Below are 24,923 nucleotides of genomic sequence, written 5' to 3' on the forward strand. Positions count from 1 at the left end.
ATGAGCCTTTTGTTTTAGCTGAACAAGCAACTCAATTGTATTATTCTCCGTATGCATCAAGCAAAAGAGATAAATGTGATTAGCGGGTAGTGTTCAAAACGGAGGGTCGAAGTCAATTACCTATTACAAATAATGAGCAAAGTCATGGGAAAATGATTGACCATGACGAAAAGGTGTATCAGGAAAATGAAGTTTCATTCAATTCATGATTTGATCATACTTCGATCAACCTTGACAATAATACAATTCTTGTAAGTGGTGAATATGAAGAGGTTAATACGTTTATGGATGTTGAACATAACGAAGAAGATGATGAAGACGAGGAAGATAATGAAGCTGAAGGAAAATATAACGAGACAAAGGAAGAATCAGATGAAGAAGATGAAAACGATATCAATGATGATGAATATGAGAACAAAGAAAATGAGTTTTCTTATCTGATGATGATTAATGGATGTTTTTTTGTTGGTTTAAAAAATGTACGAATTTATTTTTTACGTAAAGAAATTAAAACTTTATGAAGTTCATTCACATTTAAATTAATGTTTATTTGCATATTATTTTTTTGATAGTTATACTAACGGTTGTACTCGATTCTTCTTATTTGACAAACATGGCTTTGTTGAAGAAGAAGCTAAAGGAAAGCATTTGAGGACATACTAGTAATAATGGCAGTTTGGCTGACCGACCTTGTATGTTGTTGCCTCCATTGCAACGTCAACTGTAGCTTTAGTTGCATCCTCCCACTAGATGACAAACTCCCTCTCTAGCGGCAAATACTAAGGTACAACCAAATGAGGTACTGAAGCCAAGTTCGATTACTCCAGTCAAAACCCTTACTACTCCGGACGCTGCTATTGCATCTAATAACATGTCGTAAAAGTATCATGCTATCTTGACATGCTGTTAAAAAGGACATCCGTTGGTCCGAATGAGGATGTAGAACTATCCTTTGCATTTGGGATCAATCCATACTATGGTATAATGAAAAAGTTATGGTCAATTGAAACCAATCTAATGTAAAAGGGATCAATTCTCACATTTGATTGATAATTATTAATATAAATCAATTGCCGTGTGATCAATTCTCTAATAATAGGGATCGATATCTTCTTTAAAAGCGGATAAGCTCTATCCATTAAGGATTGATTTCATGTAAAAGAAGATCGATCCTTGGATCCTAAAAGAGAAACAATGTCATGTAAAGGGAGATTAATCCTTGTGTCCAATTGAGAATAGTTAACCTAAAGTAGTTGATATTTTTATGAAGTGGGCATAAGATGTTACAACAAAATTTGGATAACCCTTTTTTTGTGATGTTGGAACTTTAAAGCTTTAACAATAGGTGTACCTACTCCATTTTCCTTTCACTTTGTTTTTACCTAGTTTCTCCTAGAAATGTAATTAAATATAAAAAGATTCCTTGAAATTTATGAAGTTTAAAATTTTATATGGGTTCTATGTTGTTATGTCTTCTAACTGTCTACTCTTTCATTAGTAATTTATAATTATGTTATTGTCTACCATGACACCATTATTTTTTTTGAAAGGTCTATGTTTTTATCTTAACCTTTTTTTATTATCTCCATCATTTTCTTTAATTTAGTTTTTGTTATGAGATGTCTTTTTCTTGGGGGGAATCATAATTTATCAGATTCTAATCAAAAGAAGGAAACATATTCCCAACATATCATTCATCAGAGAATTTCTAATATTAGGTGATGGAACATTATAGAATACATAGTCATCAACTGCATCAAAACCCTTGTTAGCCATGCAGTACGCTAAAGCATTCCTTTCCCTAAAAATATGTCATATTTTAACTTCCCATTAGGGTCGAAGAAGTTGTTGAATGGCTTGAATAATATCCAAGTTGGCACATGGCTGAAAGTGAGATGAATTGATAGCTTGCAAGACTAATTTACTATTTTCTTGTAGCTCAACTTTCTAATAACCAAGTTCCCAAGCTAAACATAGTCCTATGTAGGCACCCCATAGTTTTGTTCGGTAAGCCGTGCATGTTCCAAGTCTGGTAGAAAAACTTACGAGCCAGTTCCCGCTAGAATCACGAATCACTCTGCCTGTTGCTGCCATATTGACAGATCTTTTAAATGCCCCATCTGAATTCAATACTAACCAGCTTGGTATAGGAGGTATCCAACCAATAAGAACTTCCTTTTTTTCTATTTATATTTGCTCAAAAACCATCTTTAATAATACCACATGACGTATTAACAGTTAAAGCAAATATTAGGATAACATTTATGCACCTTTTTATTGTAACAATTTTTTCTTCAAAAATAAAAGAATTCCTCCATTTCCATAAATACCAGCAATTTATCCAATAGATCGTAGCCCAAGGGATATCATTCACCACTACTTTACAACGAGATAAATTAAAAGAGAGCCAATCAACTAAGCTTGATTCATAAAAATGTCTATGATTTCCTTGAGGTAGAAATCGCAGCAAATGGGTTTCTCAGCTTTACAAACTAAATGAAACGACTTACCAACACACCGTTTAATCAAAATAAAAGAAACAGTAATAAGTGATAAAAAGTCAAGCTGATTTTCATTTCATTATCTCTTGAACTGCTGGTTGAAAATGACATCGTGTATATCTTCTTCCTTTCTTCAACTGCTTTGAATTTGTGCCCAGACTCATCTTCTTCTCTTTTATCAGATGGAATTACTCAACACTCAACACACCTCCTTAATTTCAGCATTGCAAATTCCCAGTTTTCCTCTCAAATATTCAAACTGCTTTGTACTCAAACATTTAGTAAATATGTCTGTTGATTGTTCATTGGTAGGACAATATTCCAACTTAATTCCCCTTCTTTTATTGCTTCCCTTAAGGCATGGAACTTAACTTTAATATGCTTTGTATGCCCATTTTGGACGAGATTCTTAGCTATAGCTATAGCAGATTGATTATCTACATGTAGCAACGTTCCCTTGTTCTGTGAGAACCCTAAATCAGCTAAGATCTTTCTTAACCAGAGTGCCTGGTTTGCAGCTGCAGCAGTGGCTATATATTCTGTTTCTACAGATGATTGAACCACTACTTATTGTTTTTTAGAACTCTAAGAGAAAACTTCACTTCCAAATGAAAAATAGTAGCCACTTATGCTTTTGGAATCCTCTAATGAGCTTCCCCAATCACTGTCAGAAAATCCTTGAAGTTCACTACTTTCAGCTCTCACATACTTCACTCCATAATCCACAGTCCCTCTAACATATATGAGAATGCGTTTAGCTGTAGTAAAATGAGCAGTTGTTGGAGCTTGCATATACCTGGACATAAGACTTGTTGCAAGCATTAAATCAGGTCTGGTTGTAGCAAGGTACAGTAAAAATCTAATAATGCTCTTATAAAGTTTCTCATTTGCATTAGTTGACCCATCTTGCTTGCAGAATTTAGTACCTGCAGCTAGTGAAGTTTTAGTAGCCTTATAGTGATCCAAGTGAAATTTTTTCAATAAGTCATGAGCATACTTTGATTGATGAATAATTATAGAATTGGATGATTGAATAAATTTCATCCCAAGAAAATAGATCATCAGACCTAGACCAGTCATTTCAAAGTCCTTCAACATCTGTGACTTGAACTCAGCTAGGCAATCAGTCTCAAGACCAGTGACAAGTAGATCATCAACATACACTGCCACTATTAGATTAACTACATCACTACCCTTTTTTATATAGAGTGTTGCTTCAGTAGAACTTCTGACAAAACCTTGATTCAGCATGTGAGCATCCATTCTTTCATACCAAGCCTTTGGTGCTTGTTTGAGATCATAAAGAGCTTTTACCAATTGACAAACCTTGGCTTCAGAACCCTTTTCAACAAAACCATCAGGTTGTTCAACATATATGTCTTCCTTCAAGTAACCATTCAAAAAAGCTGATTTTATATCAAAATGATAGATTAACCAACATTCTCTTGCAAACAAGGCTGTCAGCAACCTTATTGTATCATGTCTGACCACAGGTGCATATGTTTCCAAGTAGTCCACACCATATATTTGAGCAAATCCCTTAACTCCTAGTCTTGCTTTGTATTTGTTCACTGAACCATCTGGATTCACTTTAGTTTTGTAAATCCATTTGACACCTAGAACATTATGATCTGTTGGCCTTTCCACTAGCACCCAAGTTTTGTTTTTCCATATCATGTTCATTTCAGCTTCCATGGCCTGTTTCCAATATTCATCAGAGGCAAATTCAGCATATGAGCTAGGTTCTGAAATTGCTACATGACATCTAGCATAAACATCTGACAAACTTCTTGTTCTTCTCACTAGCATCTCATCCACATTATCTGAATTCAACTCAAATTTCTCTTCTGTCAACTGATTTTCTACTGAAACATAGTTATCTGACCTTACAACTTGCTTGGCTTACCAGTTCCACAACTTGCCTTCATAAAACACTACATTTATGCTGATGAATAACTTCATGCTTTTGACATCCAACAGCTTGTAACCTTTTGAAGCTTCACTATATCCAAGATGGATGGCTAACATAGACTTACTATCCAACTTGGTTCTTCTTGCATCAGGAACTTTAGCAAAGCATAAACATCCAAAGACTTTTAGATGTTTGACTGAAGGTTTCATGTCATACCAGGCTTCATATGGAGTTTTACCTACCAGAGCTCTAATAGGAGTCAAATTTAGCAAATAGTTAGCAGTATTAACTGCTTTTGCCCACAAGAACTTAGGTAACTTCTTCACAAACAGCAAGCACCTAGCCATTTCAATTAAAGTCCTGTTCTTTCTTTCTGAGACACCATTCTATTGAGGGTTATAAAGCACAGTCAGTTGATGCACTATGCCTAATTTGCTTAAATATTCTTCAAACTCATTAGCAGTATACTTAGCCCCATTATCACTCATGAGCTTCTTAAAAGTTCATTTGATTTTCAACCAAGGCTTTGAACTTAGTAAATACCTTAAAAGCATCAGACTTTAACTTTAAAAAATAAATCCAACAGAACCTAGTGTAATCATCAATAAAGAACATATAATACCTGCTTCCATTCAAAGATGGTGTTTGCATTGGTCCTCCAATATCAGTATGCAGCAACTGCAGCTTACAAGTTGCTTTCTAGGTTCTGCTTTGTGAAAATGATGCTCTCCTCTGCTTGCCATACTAACACACTTCACATATCTTGTTTAACTTTGCCATGTAAGGCAACCCATCAACCAAACAATTCGAGGCCATTAAACTTAGTGAACCATAGTTCACATGTCCAAACTTCTTGTGCCACAATTCAATATCAGACAAAGTGCATTTGAAAGTAATATGTTTTAAAGTCATCCAGTGTAATGGAAAACATTTGTTTCTCATTTCCACTGTGAAAAGTTCAACACCAGCTGGATCCTTCACTATGTAAGCTTTGTCTTTGAAATTCAATTCAAAGCCTTCATCTACCAGATAACTTACGCTTAGCAAGTTCTAACTCACATCAGGAGCAAAATAAACATTTGCCACTAACTTAATGCCACTTGGTGTCTGTACTCCCACTATACCTGTTCCAAGGATCAACAGCATATCACGATTTTCAACTTCCATTTGAGTTCTAAAATTCTCATTCAAACTGATAAAATTCTCTTTGCAGCCAGTCAAGTGGTTTGAACATCCACTATCCAACAACCAAACATTGTTTTTCTCCTCATTATCCACCTTCTTAACCATGAAAAGTACTTCATCATTTGATTTATACTCCTTAGCCACAACTGCTTTCTCATCAACACTCTTGCCTTCGTTCTTACATAATTTCTCTACATGTCTTTGCTGATGACATTTTCTACACTTCACATAAGGTCTAAACCAGCAATATTTCTTTGTGTGATTTGTCTTTTTGCAATGTGAACAGGGTGGATAAGTTTTCTTCTGATCCCTATTTTTTTTCTCCTCAACTTTCTTCCCCTTTTCCTTTTTGTCAGCATCAACCCTTTTAGTGTTGCTGCTTCCTACCTTTTGATTTTTAGCTTTGGCAACTAAAGCACTCTCTATGAGTCTATTTTGCTAAAAAGCTCTTCTTTGTTCTAGTCCTTCTAATGCATTGACTAGTTCTTTCAATGTCATTTGACCAATATCCCTCGAATCCTCTAAGGAGGAGATTGTTTATTCATATTTCTCAGGTAACCCCACCAACATCTTACTAACTAACCTCTCATCTGTCATCTCCTTACCCAACATCTTAAGTTGATTAACAATTCCCATCATCTTACCAGAAAATTCTCTAATGGTCTCACTCTCATCCATAGTTAACATTTCAAATTGTCTAGTTAGATTAAAGGTCTGAATCTTCCTGGTTCTGTCACTACCTTGAAATTCTTCCTTTAAATGATCCTAAACTTCCTTAGGATTATCTAGGTGCATTATCCTATCAAATTTTCATCAGATACTGCAGATTGTAAGCAAGAGAGCGCCTTATACCTTTTAGCCTTATCTTCTTAAAACTGCCTAATTTGAGCTAAGGTTGGATTAACATAACGTTGCTCTAGTTCAGTCCCGATCTCCACCACCTCCTAAAGACTAAAGGCCTTGAGATAGGACTGCATCTTCACCGACCATAAAACATAATTTTCTCCAATGAAAACTAGAGGAGCAGAGGTGATAAATCCAGTAGTAGCCATGAGCAGAAGATAGAGCTATAACCAGGAAGCCACAAGCAAGGTGAAGATCGACTGAGGTAAAGGGTCCCTTAAGATCCTTTATAGCTCTGATACCATGTTAAAATTTGTCAAAATCAATTGAAGAGTATAAAAAATGAAGAACAGAGGAGTTGGGAGCATACGTTTTTTATGGAGAAAAATTAAGGGTCAAAAAATCGCCTGTTCATCCTTCTATTGATTGTATTTATATGAGCAGTTACATTAGATTCGAAATACTCAGCATTGAAAAAGAAATAAGAGGAAAAACAGCTGTGCACAGGGTACTAGAAATGGGTTTCTGTGCTTTTCAAAATCCACAGCAACAGCAAAGAAGAAATAACAAGAATACTAGGCAAATAATAAAAAAAATTAAAAAATGTGGCTTTCTCAGCCTTACAAACCAAATGAAACGACTTACCAACATACTGTTTAATCAAAATAAAAGAAACAGTAATAAGTGATAAAAAGTCAAGCTGATTTTCATTTCATTAGCTCTTGAACTGCTGGTTGAAAATGACATCATGTCTATCTTCTTCTTTTCTTCAGCTGCTTTGAATTTATGCCCAAACTCATCTTCTTCTCTTTTATCAGATGGAATTACTCAACACTCAACAATCTCAAGCACAACTATTATCATCAACAAAATTACCCAACATTCATGCTTCCTCAATAAGTGGTCGTTCTCTTGGCCAAGTATCCACCCAGAACCATGTAGTTTGACCATCTTTAACTGCCCATCTGATGCTTTTTTTGAAAACTTACCAAAGACGACTAATTGATGTCCAAAGAAAATACGCACCTACTAGCTTAATACTAAATTGTACTGGTTGAGGTCTTATATTGTACTCTCACGTAAAACCCTTCCCATAATGTATTGGGATTTGACACCAATTTCCAACAAATTTCAATAAGAATGCATCATTCATTGACTTCAAACATCGTATTCCCAAGCCACCTTCCTCTTTAGACTTAAAAACCTTTTACCATTCAAAAAGATGTATTTTTTGATTACTCGAATCACCACCTTACAAAAAGTTTAGGCAATGTGCCTTAATCTTTATACAAATATTAACAGGTGTCAAAATTGTCTGCATTGTATAATGTGGAACGGTAGTAAGGATAGATTTAACTAAGTCTAACTGCAAAGGACAAGGTGGTAGCCTTCCAAACAGATAAGCAACTACGAACTTTCTCTTCCAGATATCAACAAAAGTTAATTCCCTCCCGACAATGAATCAATGGTACTCCCAAATATTTCCCAAAAATTTCTGAGTATCAAAACCCAGAATAATTTTTTAAGTTGTTGATGACTCCTCTTGAGACCTTTCTGGAACAAAAAAGGAAAGATTTCTCTGTGCTAACTTTTTCTTTGAAACAAATGCAAAAATCTTCTAACATTCTCTTCACCATCTCCATTTGAAAGATTGAAGCTTCTACAAAAAGAATAAGATCATCTGTGTAGAATAAATGGGTTAGAAAAAAGCCTCGCTTACCCAACTTAATAGGTTTCCATGCGCTTTGATCAACTACATTCTTAACTCCATATGCTAAATGTTCCATGCATAAAACAAAATGGTATGGAGATAATAGATCACTTTGTGTCACACCTTAGGACGGGACAAAAGTATCTGATAAGAGACCATTCCAAAGTATTTGGGATTTACTGTAATTCCAACTACTAATCAAAATGTTAATTAGAACTTCAGAAATTTGAGCATCCACCAGTGTATCATAAATAAATTCCCATCTCAAACAATCATACGCCGTTTCAAAGTCAATCTTAATTATCATACATCCCACTTTTCCTTGTTTCTTTTGAAATAAATGGACTATTTCTTGAGTTATGATTATATTGTCTGTGATCTATCTTCCAAGGATAAAACTCTCTTGTGTTTCCGTTGTCAGAGAACTTATAACGAGCTTCAGTCTATTGGTAATTACTTTCTTGAGAATTATGAATACCATTGGTAGCAAACTAATTGGTCTAAATTAGGAGAGATGCTCTGGACCTTTCACTTTCGGAATTAAAGTAATAATAGATTTATAAAGGTCATCACCAACTTTCGCTCCTTCAAATACATGTTTTACATACTTGATTACATTACCACCCACCACGTTCCATTGTGATTGAAAGAACAATGTTCGGAATCCATCAATCCCAAGAACTTTAAGGGATTTCATTTCAAACAATGCATTACTGGCTTCATCATCCTTCACTAGTCTAACCATACTCTTAATAACTAATTGCTTAAGTAGTGGGAACTTACCTCTAATTGAATATGTCAAAAGAGAATCCTCTTCTTTAGTATATAACATCTAAAAAAATCTACTACTTGTCACTTAAGTATCTATTGATCATCACACCAATTCCCTTCATTGGATTTAAGATGGAGGATTTTAAGATTATTCCTCCTACATGTCACTCTAATGTGAAAATATCATGTATCCCTATCTCCAAGTTTTAGCCAATTTGCCTTCGATTTGTGCATCCAGTAGATTTCCTCCTATTGAAAAATAGTCTCGTATTCTAAACGTAGATGATATTTAAGTTCTTTGAGACTTCTAGATGGTCAGACCTCACATGCTTTTTCGATGCCTCCCAACCTCATCAAGACTCTTCTTTTTCTGTAAAATATATTGCCAAAACAACATTATTCCACTACTTTTCTTTGACAGCAAAATTTTCGAATGCTTCTTGAATATCTAAAAAACTCTCCCAATCATGCTGTAGGAGGTTACAAAAATCAGTATGTGAAAGCCAAGCCTCTTGAAATCTAAAACAGGTATTCTGATTAGTTCTTTCCTTATCCTTCAGTTGAATTAGGATAAGTGTATGGTCAAAATTAACTTTAGGAAAATGCTACACTGAAGCCTTAGAAAATCTTAAGCGCCAGTCAATATTACATACTGCCCTGTCAAGTCTTTCAGGGACTAACCCCTTTTTCCAAGTGAATTTTGGTCCTTGAAAACCTAAATCAAGCAATCCAACATTGTTCATAAATTTTTGAAAGTGTGCACCACGACGACTACTTCTAAATGATTCACCAGACTTCTCATGAGAGAACGAAAAAGCATTGAACTCCCCCGTTGAAAGTTAAGGTCTGCTGATATCTACAAATGAATAAAGTTCATTCCAAAGATCCCTACGAATTATTGGTTAGAATGACCATAGATTACAGTTACTGGTTAGAATGAATCGTTAGAACCATCCTTACCGGCTCTTCACTGCCATTGCCATGGCCGTCACCTTCCTCCATCAACTCGAGGCCCAACAACTCATCGACTCTAATAGCAGTAGTGCGCCTCCGTTTCATGGCACCAGTGGCTCTTTTCTGCTTCAAGTTTCTCCTCTTTTCCCTCGCACCTAAGCCTCAGTCCGCTCGATCCTTCATGGGCCCTATTGGCACGTATTGGTAGCCCTCAAATAACGAGACATTGATGCCTACAAAATACTCCTGGCTGGCCTCATCTAGGGTGGGCTCCAAGGTCTTGACTGCCCATAATTGCAAAATAGGGATTGTGATTAAATTTTAAGGAAACTTATTATACAAATTCACAGTAAAAATTAGTAACTGTTCACTCACCTGCTGAGATGACTTTAACATCTCAATTGCCTTGTAGAAATCTTTTGGCTTTTGGTTGCATTGCCATTTGCACATGCGTGGGTAGACATTGTCCTTCAGAATAAAGGGGGCAATTATATTTCGTAAGACTGAAATTGCCTCCATTGCCCAGAACTACAAGTCAAATGTAACCATTATCAGACCGTAAATGATAAACGAGTGCAACTATAAATTATTATGTCAAAAGAAAAATGAAAAATGTTACATGACAGTACCTATATCACCCATGCGAATCCGTAAATGTTGTACCATAAACGATCCTTCTGCAAGTTCGAGGCAGGCACTTCAAACCTCTTCAAAAGGTAGTCCAAGGTTAGCCTCTAAACATAATGACCCCATAGGAAGACATTCTAAGCGTCGATGTCCTCCACCAATGACAAGAGCCAAGGTGTCACCCATCTACGGTAGTCTTGACCAAATAAAATGTTAATCGCAATCAAGATGAATGCCATCTTGGTCGCATCTCCCAATCGCTGAAAGTTGCCTCTACAAAACGTATCAAGCAACGCCTGTAGCTTAACACTCTACTACCCGCTCTAGTATCGCACATGAATTCCATCCGCAACAACCTCGTACGGTCATGTGAACACATAGGGCATTCGACAAACTTCAGTCATGTGATAAGGCAGAACTCCTGCTTTGATATGCGTGCCTTGCTTTTGCCAATGGCAAACCATAGCTCATGCTCCATTGAATCTGTCACAGTGATTCAACGAATCATGATGTTATGCAAGAGACCAGCGGAGAAGTAGCCATGTGGATATATGTCCAACAGCATTCCGAAGCATGTACGCTTTATTGCATTGTACTCCTTTTTCTCTTTGAGAGTCTTGTTGATGTAATGCAGTTGCGACCACTTACAGTGGGTGTTAATAGCAACATTGAACACCCACTTTTCCTTCGACACAATAAGCAAACTGTCAAGATCCTCATACTGTCTAGAATGCATTTGCAAAACATGGCACACATGCACGAGTGAGTTAACCCATAATGTTGTAACACGCCATACATATAATATAAAATGTTGTAACACGCCATGCATATAATGTAAAATGTTGTAATACGCTATACATATAACGTAAAATGTTGTAACACGCCATGCATATCAAGTCAAATGTCGTTACACGCCAATACTGACACATCAATCATTATAATTACCATGTCTTTACATGAACTGGCCTAAAATACCCATGGCGTGTGACACGTCAATCAGTGTAATTATTGACTCGTTACACGAATTGCCCTAAAATAACCAATATCGTGACACGCTAAAAACCCCCAAAAAGCAGTTAACCCACTACACTCCATATCTGTTGTAGTTCAAAACTTTGGTACGACCATAAAACTAGAAAGGAAATAGTTTAAACATAACAATTGAAAAAGATTGAAAAAACACGAACATATCACACAAACCCAGCAAAAAATTAACAAACAGAAGAAAATTTTCAAAGTTTTATTTTTAGATTGACTAACCTCTTCACTGATAACTGACATTATTGCTATGGTGTCTTCAAGCTTACAAAGAACAAAGTTGAACACTCTGGTACCTTTGGGAATGAGGAATGAATCAAATCAAACTCTCTAAGTTCCTTCACACAAACGTTTATGATTTTTGAAAAATATTTAATTAAAATGAAATGGCTTCACAATTTTCTCTATAAATATTCATTTATTCATTGCATTCATTCAGTGGAAGTCCAATCGGTTTCCTCGTTATTTGCCTATTTTTGTTCTTTTTTCAAACCATGTCGTGTCACATGTTCAAGCCATGTCGTGTCACACACTCTAAACCCTACCATGTCATAGATCTCCATGGAGTCTGACAAACTTTGAACCCTACCGTGTCACAGATTCCCTCCATGGCGTGTCACAAACTCTGAACGCTGGCGTGTCACAGATTCTCTCCATGGTGTGTCACAAACTTTGAACGCTGACATGTCACAGATTCCCTCCATGGTGTGTCACAAACTCTAAACGCTGACGTGTCACTGATTCCCTCCATGCCGTGTCACAAACTCTGAACGCTAGCGTGTCATAGATTCCATCCATGGCATGTCACAAACTTTGAACCTTGCCATGTCACAGATTCCCTCCATGGTGTGTCATAAACTCTAAACGCTGGCATGTCACAGATTCCCTCCATGCCGTATCACAAACTCTAAACGCTGCCGTGTCACAGATTCCTTCCATGGGGTGTCACAAACTCTGAACCCTGTCGTATCACAAATTCTCTCCATGGCGTGTCACAAACTCTAAACCCTGCCATGTCACAGTTGTGTCACACATTCCCACCATGTCGTGTCACACATTCCCAACATGCCATTTCACAAACTCTAAACTCTACCTTGCTACAGTTGTGTCACATATAGCCTGCTGTAGCACGATTATTTCATGCTTTGCATTCACATCTTTCTCCTTTCGATTCACCACCGTATCAAGGATTTCTAGTTTTACATCATTCTCCAAGCTTTGGATTCATCACGACTGGTTCCTCATTAGGTTTAATATCACTCTTCTCCTATTGTCTGAATGTCATGTCCGACATTTCTGAAAAACCATCTCATGCAATATTATTTTGTTTTTCACAAGCTTCGCGAAAAAGAAATGGATGTTTGCACAAAATTAGATGTTTACAAATTCTTTGCATATTTATTTTCCCATTTTCCACCTGTTTGAGAGTGCGTGTCAACGAAGATGGCTCATAGGGCATTTTTATCCAAAAATCTATTCTCGTTGCTAAAACTAGTTAAAATTATGTAAAGGCTTATTTTCAAAAACATGTTATTTTTAAGGGCTAAAAAACAAATTCTCCCAATTTTTTATATATTATACAAATTTGAAAAAAAAAATTATTTATAAATTTCTATTACACAAATCTCAAAAAGATATTTGAACAATAAATACTACCTTAAAATGTACAAATAAGCAGATTTTAGGGATGGCTACATTTAACAAATGAACAATTGGTGGGTTGAAGCCTAATGAAGAGCTGACCCGTGAAGAAGAATTAAAGTGATGAAAAAGAATTAAAGAGAAGCAATCGGTGGATTGAAAATTAGATTAATGCTACCAAAATATAAAAGAGAATCAAAATTTTTATTAAGATGGACGAGAAATAAAAACGTGAAAGACAAAATATTGGTTGTTGGCTTGTTGCATTAGAAATCAACAATTTGAAGACTTTAGTATTATTGATTATTATATTGAAGCAATGACTTATAGTATGATTATTTATTAGTTAATAAACCAATATCTTTAGAATACTAGATTGTATATATTCTGACATTTATGCTGTGAGCATCCAACAAACTATTAAACCATTAATTTTTCATGAGAAACAACTTCCGTCATAATTGATGAAATCAATTTGGAAGAAAAAGAAGCCTGCAAGCACTAAACAGCGCAAGATTTAAACTCAAATCTCTTTCCTGAACCACATAGTTGCAGACTAGGAAAGTGAATGCACAGGATTAGCTAAAATGTGTAGTATTTGAGAGCAGACATTTCTTTATCTTTAGCTTTGAAAGAAAATTAGAGGGCCCTGTTAAATTTCTGAGCCAACATGACAAGTCAAAATGCCGCAAGCAGTTTTGATGTACAAGAAATAAGGTCTATTCTTATTCCATATCAGCTGATGAAGATGGTTGATTTATATGAATCAAAATACCTGCCAAACAATTCAATTACAGAATGTGATAGCAAACAAAGACCGGAAAAATACAAAATAACAGTAGCAGGGTCTTAAGATAAAAGGAAATTGATGCAATTGCAATAATCTTCATTTTTTTTCAGCCTCTCGAGGTCATATACTCAAGAAAACTGTAGACCATTTTGTAAAGAAGTGTTCAGAGTCACTACATCGATCCTCCCATTCTAACTATTTCCAGCATTCTTCCTCTCCACTGTTGATTTTGACATATGCATGTAGCTATCATCAAACAAACAGACTTGTTGCAAGCACCAAACTGTGGATTATAATTATCTGGAAATTGGGGAAAATTCATACTCGTTAGTAGACTAAGAAGGCTACTAAGTCATTAAAAGCAAGGAAAGTTCCTAGCTGCGATGCCAAGTGAATTGAGATTATTCTAACCACAATGTTACAAACTATCTGGAAGTTGATTCATCCTATTTTCAAACAGTTTGCAATTTCTTGCTTCCAAAGATACACAGGATGACAGCAAAGATTGAAGTCCAAAAACACCCTATTCACAATTATCAGAATCACTTGTCAGAAAGTCATTTTTCTCAACAACTCCCCAAAGACAAAGGAGGGTTGCAGATTACAAATATTGTCAGAGAAATGGAGAAAATCCATTAGTAGCTTCTTTAGTTTTGAGCAGCAGAAATAGCAGAGAAATGAACAACAGAAGAGAAAAGAAAACTGACGATACATTGTGTGTTGAATCATTTCATGCGTTTGCAGTCTTCATTAATATCTCAAAGTCGCCTACAATAACTTTCTTAGCTGGACCTGCAGTTGGAAAATTCTGTGTTAAAACAAAAGAAAGTAAAATTTTAAGTGGGGTAGGGAAGAGAAATAGATAATGACAAGTGATATGAAAATGAAACAAATGTGATTTTGTGTTACTGATAACATATAAACAAATGAAATTGCCATTACCCCCATAAAAAAATTAATTGAATTGAGGTTATGCGCATGTCATCAATGGCGTTTCGTAAATATTAGAAGGATTTGAGCCCTTTTCTTCCTCTTTCCTTTCCTTTTTCCCCTACTTTTCCCTCATGTGGTTCACAGTGCGGGGCTCAATGATAAAGTAACAATACCCTGGAGGCATGATACAGTTTAATTTCTATTAAGTCAACAACATCTAACTTTTATCTGTGAATAAACACATACCAGACTCTCATTGGATTAGGAAATTAACAGCAAATAATCTTTGCATCTAGCCATTCATAACAGCAAATAATCTTCCTTAAGTTACTTGAAATTGTAACCAAGCACTTAAAAAATGGCTTATGGTACTTGTCATAGGCCACAAGGCAGGTATCTGACATGGGGTACATATTACAAAGTTATTGTTTTTTTTTACATAGATAGGATTTGAGTTAAATAATCGAAAATAACTCTCTTATATTATAAATTTCATTTCATCCATCTCAGGATTTGAATCTGAAACTTCCGTCTAACCACTCGAGTGTGCTTAAAGACTAAGGATTGACTTATGTAAACACGACTTGTAAGAGACATTATATCAAAACAACAGAGCAATCTCATTAAGGATGTAAATAGATCACACTAATTCGAAAACTTCACAACAAATTAATTGAAGGAGAGCAAAGCAAACAAATTTAGAATTATCGAAGCTGAAGATAATGACAAATTGGAAGTAAACTTACTTTCCAAAATCTCACAGCTCTGATGTCTTCAGGATTCTCTTTATTTCACCATCAGTGGGGTTCGAAGAAAGGCAGAAAAGCATTCTGAGTGGCTTTATTCTTCCATTCTAGCGTTTCCCACCACTCCTTTTCTCCTTGAATGCAGATTGGATTTCCCTTAGCACTGTCCGAGCTAAGAGGGAGCTCCCTCAGTTTGGGGCATTCTCTCACAAATATTTCTGTCAAACATGGGAAGGGTAGCACATCCCAGTGTATACTCTTCAACTCTGGTAAAAATTGTAAAGTAAGATTTTGTAGCTTAGCAAATGGGTTTGGATTCAAACTTCTAACCAGATCTGCAGCTTCACTCATTTTTTCCTTGCTCATTATTTCTTCCATTTTTAGGCAATTAACAACCCAAAGAAATCTTAGATTTGGAACAAGAATAATCCATGTCATGTCCCTCAAATTGCCGCACTCAAATATGGTAACCTCTCGAAGGGTACGAAACAGTGAGGCTTGTATCATTCTTCCTTCCCCTTCCTTCTCTATCTTCATCTCTTCCAGTCTTGCACATTCACTGATATCTAGTCTCTCTAGACACTGCATATTTGCTAAAGATAAAACATTTAATGACTTTGACTCTTTAAAAGCACAAAGAGATAGTTCTTGAGTGCAGCCTGGTAAGTTGGGGAAGCTCAAAAATCTTTCAAGAGCAGAAGCACTCATTATATGAATACTCAGCGTATTCAAAGATTGCAAACACCCCAATTCCTCTATTAGACCTTCATTACCATCATTCAGGAGATTGTCTCCTTCTGTTTCGTATGGATTATGAAAATCATTAATCCCTCCATTCAAATGTGGCAAGCACCCCAATTCCACTATTCCATCTTCATTGTCTGCAACCATTTCTTCTTGAGAATAACCACCACCAGACCGAAACATTCTGAATATTTGCAGCTTTGGGAAGCTAGATATCAGCTTCCCTGGAATTCTTCTAAGATCGTCCGTGTATCTCAGGTCCAGGTATCTTAATTTCGTCAGGCTCTTCAGCTTAATTGACAGCTCTCTTAACCCTGTCCGTGATAGATTAAGACATTCCAGTGAAACCAATTCTGAAATTCCCTCTGGCAATTGTCTCAGACCCCGGTTACCTGCCAAGTTCAAAACTCTGAGATTAGGCATCAATTTGAAGAAGCCATCACTGATCACCTCCAACTCATTATAGTTAAGTAACAAAGTTTCAAGATTAGGACATGTGGGTGTTGATGTGAGATCTTTGATTTTATTGCCTGCCAATGATAATCTTCTTACATTTTCCCATTTTCCAACATCTGGTGTTTCAGTCAATTGGAGCCCTGCTTGTACAAAAAAGCTCTTTTCAGGTGCTTCAGACTCGCCTGCTATCCACAATGTCATGTCACGAATCACATCATGCATCTTCACGTAGTATTCTCCATCTTCTTCTAATAAACAAGAATTAACAAGAGAATCGATGATGTTGTATCCTTGCAATCGAGCTCTTCTTACGCTGTCAAATTCATCCAAGAGCCCCTCACAGAACCAATACTCTATCAGCTCAGATTTCAAAATAAGAACATCTTCAGGATACAAACCACAGTACAAGAGGCAAGATCTCATCGTGTCACAATGCAAACTATCATAACTGAATTTTAAAACAGGATACACCTCTTGTCCCATTCTTGCCAATTTATGTGCAGATTTCTTCAGGACCTCAATTGCGTATTCCCATGCTTGGGGAGTCTTCTTGCTGGCCATGGCTCGGCCAATAGTAATTAGTGAAAGAGGCAACCCACCACACTTTGCAGCCATCTTTTGGGCTAACCCTGGAATATCTGGATGGCTATGAAGGGTTTCTTCTCCAACTTTCTCTCGAAACAATTCCCAAGCTTCATTTGCTCTCAAACACTCTACCTTGACTTTCTGAGCTTCCATTTCGTTACATATCTCTAAAAAACGAGTAGTGAAAACAACCTTGGAACCATTTTCCTGGCTCGGCAAAGGTATCCCTATCTTGGTTAAATGCACCCGTTCCCATACATCATCCAAGAACAAAACGAATTTTCTTTTACTCAAAATCCTGAAGATGTCTACAGCTTTCTCATCAGAACTTTTATTCTGCATCCACCCATTAAAAAGGCCTACCCTTTTCCCAATCTTTTCTTGAACGGTTTCGACCGTGTGATCTTTAGACACCACCACCCAAATTACAACATCAAAATCTAATGGATTACCACTCAACTTGTTGTTAACTTGGGTCAAGAGTGTTGTCTTCCCAACTCCTCCCAATCCGTATAAACCAATCATTCCAACTTGTTTGTCTTGGAGCAAGCTCCAGACCTTAGCCAATGTTGATTCCAAGCCCACGGTGGGCTCAATCGGTCTCACATCCACTGGACCTGTAGGTTCGTTCTCAGCTACCTTGTCAAAAACTCCTTTACTCTTTAGCTCAACTACTTGTTTAAGTTTCTTAGCCACTTGTCGACCAAACTTGTAGCTAGATTTGCAATTCTTGGAGAAGCAGCCTGCGAGACATAGTTTCTCCTTTTCTGTAGAGGCATCTCTTATCAATTCCTCAGATTCCATTATCATAGTTTCCGCTCTTGAAAGCCAAACTTGAACTTGGCTAAGCCGCTTGATCATGAGTTGTTGTTCAGCACAATGAACCCTCCGATTCACGTCATCTCTTAGTGCTTTCAATTCCTCCACTGCAACACGCAGAGCTCTAAGGTTTTTCTCTAGCTTACAAGTGTAATTCGCTCGTCCAACTATGCAATCCCAACAACGAGAGACTGTGTGATCTGTTGAGATTTGGATTGAGCACAAATTGCCCATGTATTTTTTTTCTTTTTTATATAAAATTTGATTTTTGAACTGACAAAACAAAGAAGAGTTAATGCGCTTGTTGGCTTTGAGGAGACTTCCTGCTTTTGATTTGAAGAACTTTACCACTAAGTCGAGGAAAATGCGAGTTTGACCAGAGTGAATGCCAAACCCTTCTCTGCCAGATAAACATTTCTATGTATAAAAATCATATACAGGAATCAAATAATGGCATAAATTCCTACCCAAATTCTTTAAAGTTTCTTTTTAATTAAGAAAAGGAGATTTTGAATCCTGGGTGCTCCAAATTCTTTAAAGTTAATTAAACAATTTTCTATTTTTTATCCCTAAATGCAATTCATAGCTTGAAGTCATTAGTCAAGTTGAATATACACAAAAAAGAAAAAAAGATCTCAGGATATAAATAATCCTAGGAATTGTAAACTACAAATGTACTAAAATTGAAGTTCCTGTCACTTCTCCTGGAAAGGTAATTATCTTTGTGTGTGTGTGTGTTTTCATGGCCATTTGGGCCAATAATATTTTGCTCATTGTCTCTAGCTTTCCCATCACAACTTTTCGTCTACGACATATCGTTTGAAAGGCCTATTTTCTCTGCAATTTTTCTTGAATCTAACAGTGTGATGTTTAGACACCACCAACCAAATCACAATATCACGACCAATTGGCATACTGCAAAACTTGTCGTTAATTTGGGTCAAGATTGATGTCTTGCCAACTCCTCCCAAGCCATACAAACCAATAATTCCCACATCTTTTTCTTGGAGTAAGTCCGTACTTTAAGCAATGTTGATTCCAAGCCAACAGTGGACTCAATAGGTCTTACATCCATTGGAGCTACAGTTCCTTTTTTTCCTTTATATCATCCATTTCTTCAAGTTTTCAAGCCACTTGTTGACCAAACTTGTAGCTAGACTTGAAAGTCATGGAAAAGCAGCATGCGTGACATAATTTCTGAGTTATTTGAGGGATATCTTTGATCAATTCCTCAACTTCTGATATCTTTTGTTGTAGTTCAGCACAGTCAACCCTCCGGTTCACGTGATCCCTTTGCGCTCTCAATTCTTCCAAGGAAAGAGTCAGAGCTTTATGATATTCTTCAAGCTTGCACATATAACTTGCTTGTCTAACAATGCAATCCCAGCTACGAGAGACTTTATCCTCTATTGAGATTGAGATTGAGCACAAGTTTCCCATGACTTACACAAAACAAAAAAAAAATGGAATTGTGGCTTTGATTAGAATTACTGCTTAACTTGTTGAATTTATGAGTTGTCGGCAGTATGGGTGGACCCACGTACCATTCACTTTGTAAAATATTTTAGTTTTTATATTAATTTTTATTAAGTCAATGGCATCTAACTTTTATATGTGGATAAACACATGCCAAACTCTCATTAGATAGGAAATTAACACCAAATAATCTTTTCATTTAGCCATGCATAACAGCTAATAATCTTCCTTAAAGTTACTTGAAATTGTAACCTAGCACTTAAAAAATGGCTTATTGTACTTGTTATAGGATACACAGCAGGCATGTGACATGGGATTCATTACTGAAGTATTATTTCTTTTCATAGATAAAGACTTTGAGGTACGTACTTAAAAATAACTTTATTTTATTTCATAAATTTCATCGACCTGTCTCAGCATTTGAATCTAAAACTTTCATCTAACTTCTAGGGGGTGTTTGAAGTGATTTCAAGTATTGACTTATATCTAATAATAATGTCTATTAATCTTATAATAAAAATAAAGGTAAAGATAACTAAAAAATTACAATAATAATATGAACAGGACTTGTAAGAGACATTATATCAAAACAACAGAGCAATCTCATCAAGGATGTAAATAGATCACACTAATTCGAAAACTTCACAACAAATTAATTGAAGGAGAGCGAAGCAAACAAATTTAGAATTATCAAAGCTGAAGAAAATGACAAATTGGAAGTAAACTTACTTTCCAAAATCTCACAGCTCTGATTGCTTCAGGATTCTCTTTACCTCACCATCAGTGGGGTTCGAAGAAAGGCAGTAAAGCATTCTGAGTGGCTTTATCTTCCATTCTAGCGTTTCCCACCACTCCTTTTCTCCTTGAATGCAGATTTGATTTCCCTTGGCATTGTCAGAGTTCAGTTGGGGGGATTCTCTGACAAAGATTTCTGTTAATCAGAAACCTTTGAGGTCTTTTAGATATTCTGTATTTCACCATAGGCCAAGGCTAGAGTCGACAAAAAGGCATTTATTTCGAGCGGTTTCATCTTCCCATTCTAGCTCTTTCCACCAGGACAGCGTTCCTTGAATGCTGATTTTATTTCGCTCTGGGTCAAAGCTGAGCGGGAGCTTCTTCAGTTTTGAGCACTTGAACACCGAGATGTCTGTCAAACATGGAAAGGGTAAGGCATCACTGCATATGCTCTTCAACTGTGGTAGATGCCGCAAATGAAGCTCTTTTAGCTTAGCAAATCGGTTGGGATATGGAATTCCAACCACATTTTCAGTTTCATTCAATTTTCTCTCACTCATTATTTCTTCCATTTTAGGACAGCAATGAACAGAAAGCATAGTCAGATTAGGAGCAAAAGTCAGCCACGTTACGTCCCTCAGTCTGCGACATCGCTCTATGAAAACGCGACCAAGTGAGTTAAAAGGAGTATTAGTTTGTGCCATTCTCATTTCCCCAAAGTCCCTTGTTATCTTCATTTCTTCCATGTTATCACAATTAGCAACATGTAGGAACTCCAAGCGCTCCATGTTTGCTAAAGATAAAACATCCAATACCTTTGACTCTGGAAAATTGCGAAGCACTAGTTCTTCAGCGCATCCTTGTAAATTGCGGGAGGTTAAAAATGTTTCAAGAGCAAAAGCACTTTTTATTTCTATACTCAGCATATTCAAGTGTTGCAAGCATTTCAGTTCCTCTATTAGACCTGCATTACCTCCATTCAGGACATTGCCTTCTATCATTCCGTCTTGGTAATAAACACCAGAGCCAACCATTCTGTATACTTGCAGAATTGAAAAGCTAGATATCAGTTGTTGTGGGATTCTTTTCAGATTCTCTGTGGAGCTCAAGTCCAAGCATTTGAATTTTGTTAAACTCTTTAGCTTAACCGGTAACTCTTCTATACCTGTACCTGATAGATTAAGATACTCTAGTGAAACCAATTCTGAAATTCCTTCTGGTAATTCTCTTAGATCAGTGTTATCTGACAGGTTTAGAACCCTCAGATTAGGCATGAGCTTGAAGAAGCCTTCACTGATCACCTTCAGCGTATTCTTGTTGAGAAATAAAGTTCGAAGGTTAGGGCATGTGGGTGTTGACCTAAGATTTACTATTTGATTTCGCATCAATGACATTCGTCTCACACCTTCCCATTTTCCAACATCTGGTGCTTCACCTAATTGATGCCCTACTTGAACAAAAAATCTCTTCTCAACTGCTTCACGCTCGCATGCTATCCACAAACACATATCACGAATCACATCATGCATCCTCACATAGTCTTCTCCAGCTTGTTCTAATAAACAAGCATTGAGAAGAGAATCAATAATATTGTATCCTTGCAATAGAGCTTTGCGCATGCTGTCAAATTCATCCAAAAGCCCCTCACAAAACCAATACTCTATTAGATTTCGTTTGTTAATGACATGATCCTCAGGATACAAACTAAAATATAAGAGGCATGATCTCATTGTGTCAGAAGGCAGGCTATCATAACTGAATATTAAAAGAGAAAATACCTCTTCCTCCATTCCTGCAAATCTGTGTGCAGATTGCTTTAAAACCTCAATAGCATATTTCCAAGCTTCAGGTATCTTCTTGCAAGCCATGGCTCGACCAATTGTGATTAGTGCCAGAGGCAGTCCACCGCACTCTGCAGCCACCATTTTAGCTAGCTTTCGAATGTCTGGATGGCTATCAAGGGTTTCTTCTCCAACCTTGTCTTGAAACAATTTCCACGATTCATCTGCTCCCAAACACTCTACTTTGATTTTCTTTTGAGCTTCCATTTTACCGCATACCTCTAGATGACGAGTTGTAAAAACTAGTTTAGAACCATTCTCCAGACTTGGTAAAGGTATCCCTACTTTGATCAAATCCACACGCTCCCACAAATCATCCAAGAATAGAACAAATTTTTTTTTGTTCAAAACTGTAAAGATATCTCTAGCTTTCCCATCACAACTTTTCATCTTCCACATATCGTTCGAAAGGCCTATTTTCTCTGCAATTTTTTCTTGAATCTTGCTAACAGTGTGATCTTTAGACACCACCAACCAAATCACAATGTCATAACCAACTGGCATACTGCAAAACTTGTTGTTGATTTGGGCCAAGAGTGATGTCTTGCCAACTCCTCCCAAGCCATATAAACCAATAATTCCCACATCTTTTTCTTGGAGTAAGCTCCAAACTTCAAGCAATGTTGATTCCAAGCCAACCGTGGACTCAATAGGTCTTACATCCATTGGGGCTACAGGTTGGTTCTCAGCCACCTTGTCAAAAACTCCTTTTTTCTTTAGATCATCCATTTCTTCAAGTTTTCTAGCCACTTGTTGACCCAACTTGTAGCTAGACTTGAAATTCTTGGAAAAGCAGCATGCGTGACATAATTTCTGAGTTTCTTGAGGGATATCTTTTATCAATTCCTCAACTTCTGTTATCATAGTTTCCGCTCTTGAAAGCCAGACTTGAACTTGGCTGAGCCGCTTCAGAAGTTGTAGTTCAGCACAGTCAACCGTCCGGTTCACGTCATCCCTTTGCGCTCTCAATTCCTCCAAGGAAAGACTCAGAGCTTTGTGATTTTCTTCAAGCTTGCACATATAACTTGCTTGCCTAACAATGCAATCCCAGCAACGAGATACTGTATCCTCCATTGAGATTGAGATTGAGCACAAGTTTCCCATGACTTGATGAAATTTTTTATTGACTTACAACAAAGAATGGAATTGTGGCTTTGATTAGAATTACTGCTTAACTTGATGAATTTATGAGTTATCGGGAGGAAGATCAAGGCTTTTACGAGATCTAAGGTCCAGAATGTATGTCGACTTACTTTGTAATAAACCAGTAATATTGCTGTCTGCTTTGTTGGATTGGACCCTGATTTAATTTTTGCCAGCTGTGTTGAATTTGTATCAATGATTAAAAGAATAAGTAGGTGACAATAAAATATTACTTAAATGAGGTATTCTAAACTACCTTTTTCCTTCCTTTTTGATAAAGCGTGTAAACATATATATTATCATTTCTAATTAAAATAAAATATATTGATTAATTTTTATTTATTTTCTTATTAACATCGAAAAATTATTAATGTAAATTTTGCATAATTGATAATTTTTTTATTAATTAAATATCGACTATTTTTATCTAATACCTTGAATTTTGGATTAAAATAAACTGTTCTTAAGAAATGGAGGAAAGATCAATGGTGATTAAAGTTCAACACTAATGAAAGGTGAGGAATGGTGTGGAGAATGTTTTGGGAATAATTGATTCTTCATTTATTAAAAAGTTGTATACATAGGTCTATTTATACAAAGACTTTACAAATGAATAAGAAAAGGATAAAATAGGTTAACTAACTATTTAATTACTCAACTAACTAACAATTAAAAAGCTATCAACGGTAACTTAAAACGTAGCTAAAACGGTGTCGCTTCTCTTTTAATGAAACCGTGTGCTTCGTGCTTCCTTTTTTCTTCTCTTCATCTCATATGGTCAAGATGATGCGTTTCAGCTTTATTTTCTTTTCTATTTATAGAACAGCTTCTATTCTTGTATGCCATTGCATTTATTTGCTGTTGTTTTAATCTTGTTTCTTCATGATCTAAGAGACTGATCTTGGTTGATACTCCCCCTCAAGAAGAACCATGAACATTGTGAATGTTCATCTTGTTTAGCAATATCTGAAATTGTCCAAGTTGCAAAGCCTTTGTAAATGCATCTGCAACTTGAAGTTTTAATGGTACATAATCTAGTTCAATTACCCCACTCCAAATCTTTTCTCGAATGAAGTGACAGTTGATTTCTCTATGTTTTGTCCTTTCTTGAAAGACTGGATTTCGACTGATATAAATGGATAACTGATTATCACAGTGAAGCATTATTGTATCTTTGTGTTGAATACCAAAATTAGCAAGCAGACCTTTTACCTAAATTACCTCACAATAGGTGGTTGCCATGGATTTATACTCTTCCTCAGTTGAGCTCCATGCTACCACTTGCTGTTTCTTAGACTTCCAACTTACTAATGATTCTCCAATGAACACACAATATCTAGTAATAGAATCCCTTCTCTCTGGACACTTTGCCCAGTCACTATCACAATATGCTGAAATCCTCAAATCAGATTCTGCTTCCATCAAAATTCCCTGACCAGATGCTGCCTTCTAATACTTCAATACTCTACAGG

The 24,923-nt window shown here is 36.4% G+C and overlaps 2 protein-coding genes across 2 annotated transcripts; both read right to left on the minus strand.

Moving 5' to 3' along the window:
• On the minus strand, positions 13,933-18,644 carry LOC18595262 (probable disease resistance protein At1g12280). Its single transcript, XM_018122701.1, has 3 exons — positions 15,653-18,644; positions 14,686-14,765; positions 13,933-14,496 (listed from the first exon to the last, which is right to left on the minus strand). The coding sequence occupies exon 1, from the start codon at positions 18,488-18,490 to the stop codon at positions 15,704-15,706; it is 2,787 nt and encodes a 928-aa protein (XP_017978190.1). The 5' UTR covers positions 18,491-18,644; the 3' UTR covers positions 13,933-14,496; positions 14,686-14,765; positions 15,653-15,703.
• On the minus strand, positions 20,317-23,572 carry LOC18595264 (probable disease resistance protein At5g63020). The gene has a single exon (XM_018122663.1). The coding sequence runs from the start codon at positions 23,410-23,412 to the stop codon at positions 20,707-20,709; it is 2,706 nt and encodes a 901-aa protein (XP_017978152.1). The 5' UTR covers positions 23,413-23,572; the 3' UTR covers positions 20,317-20,706.

This window comes from Theobroma cacao, chromosome 6 (genome assembly GCF_000208745.1).
Source record: "Theobroma cacao cultivar B97-61/B2 chromosome 6, Criollo_cocoa_genome_V2, whole genome shotgun sequence".
Classification (NCBI taxonomy): Eukaryota; Viridiplantae; Streptophyta; class Magnoliopsida; order Malvales; family Malvaceae; genus Theobroma; species Theobroma cacao.

Excerpts from the sequence above, each read along its gene's own strand:
- LOC18595262 (XM_018122701.1), bottom strand. The coding sequence starts at position 18,490 with ATGGGCAATTTGTGCTCAATCCAAATCTCAACAGATCACACAGTCTCT.
- LOC18595264 (XM_018122663.1), bottom strand. The coding sequence starts at position 23,412 with ATGGGAAACTTGTGCTCAATCTCAATCTCAATGGAGGATACAGTATCT.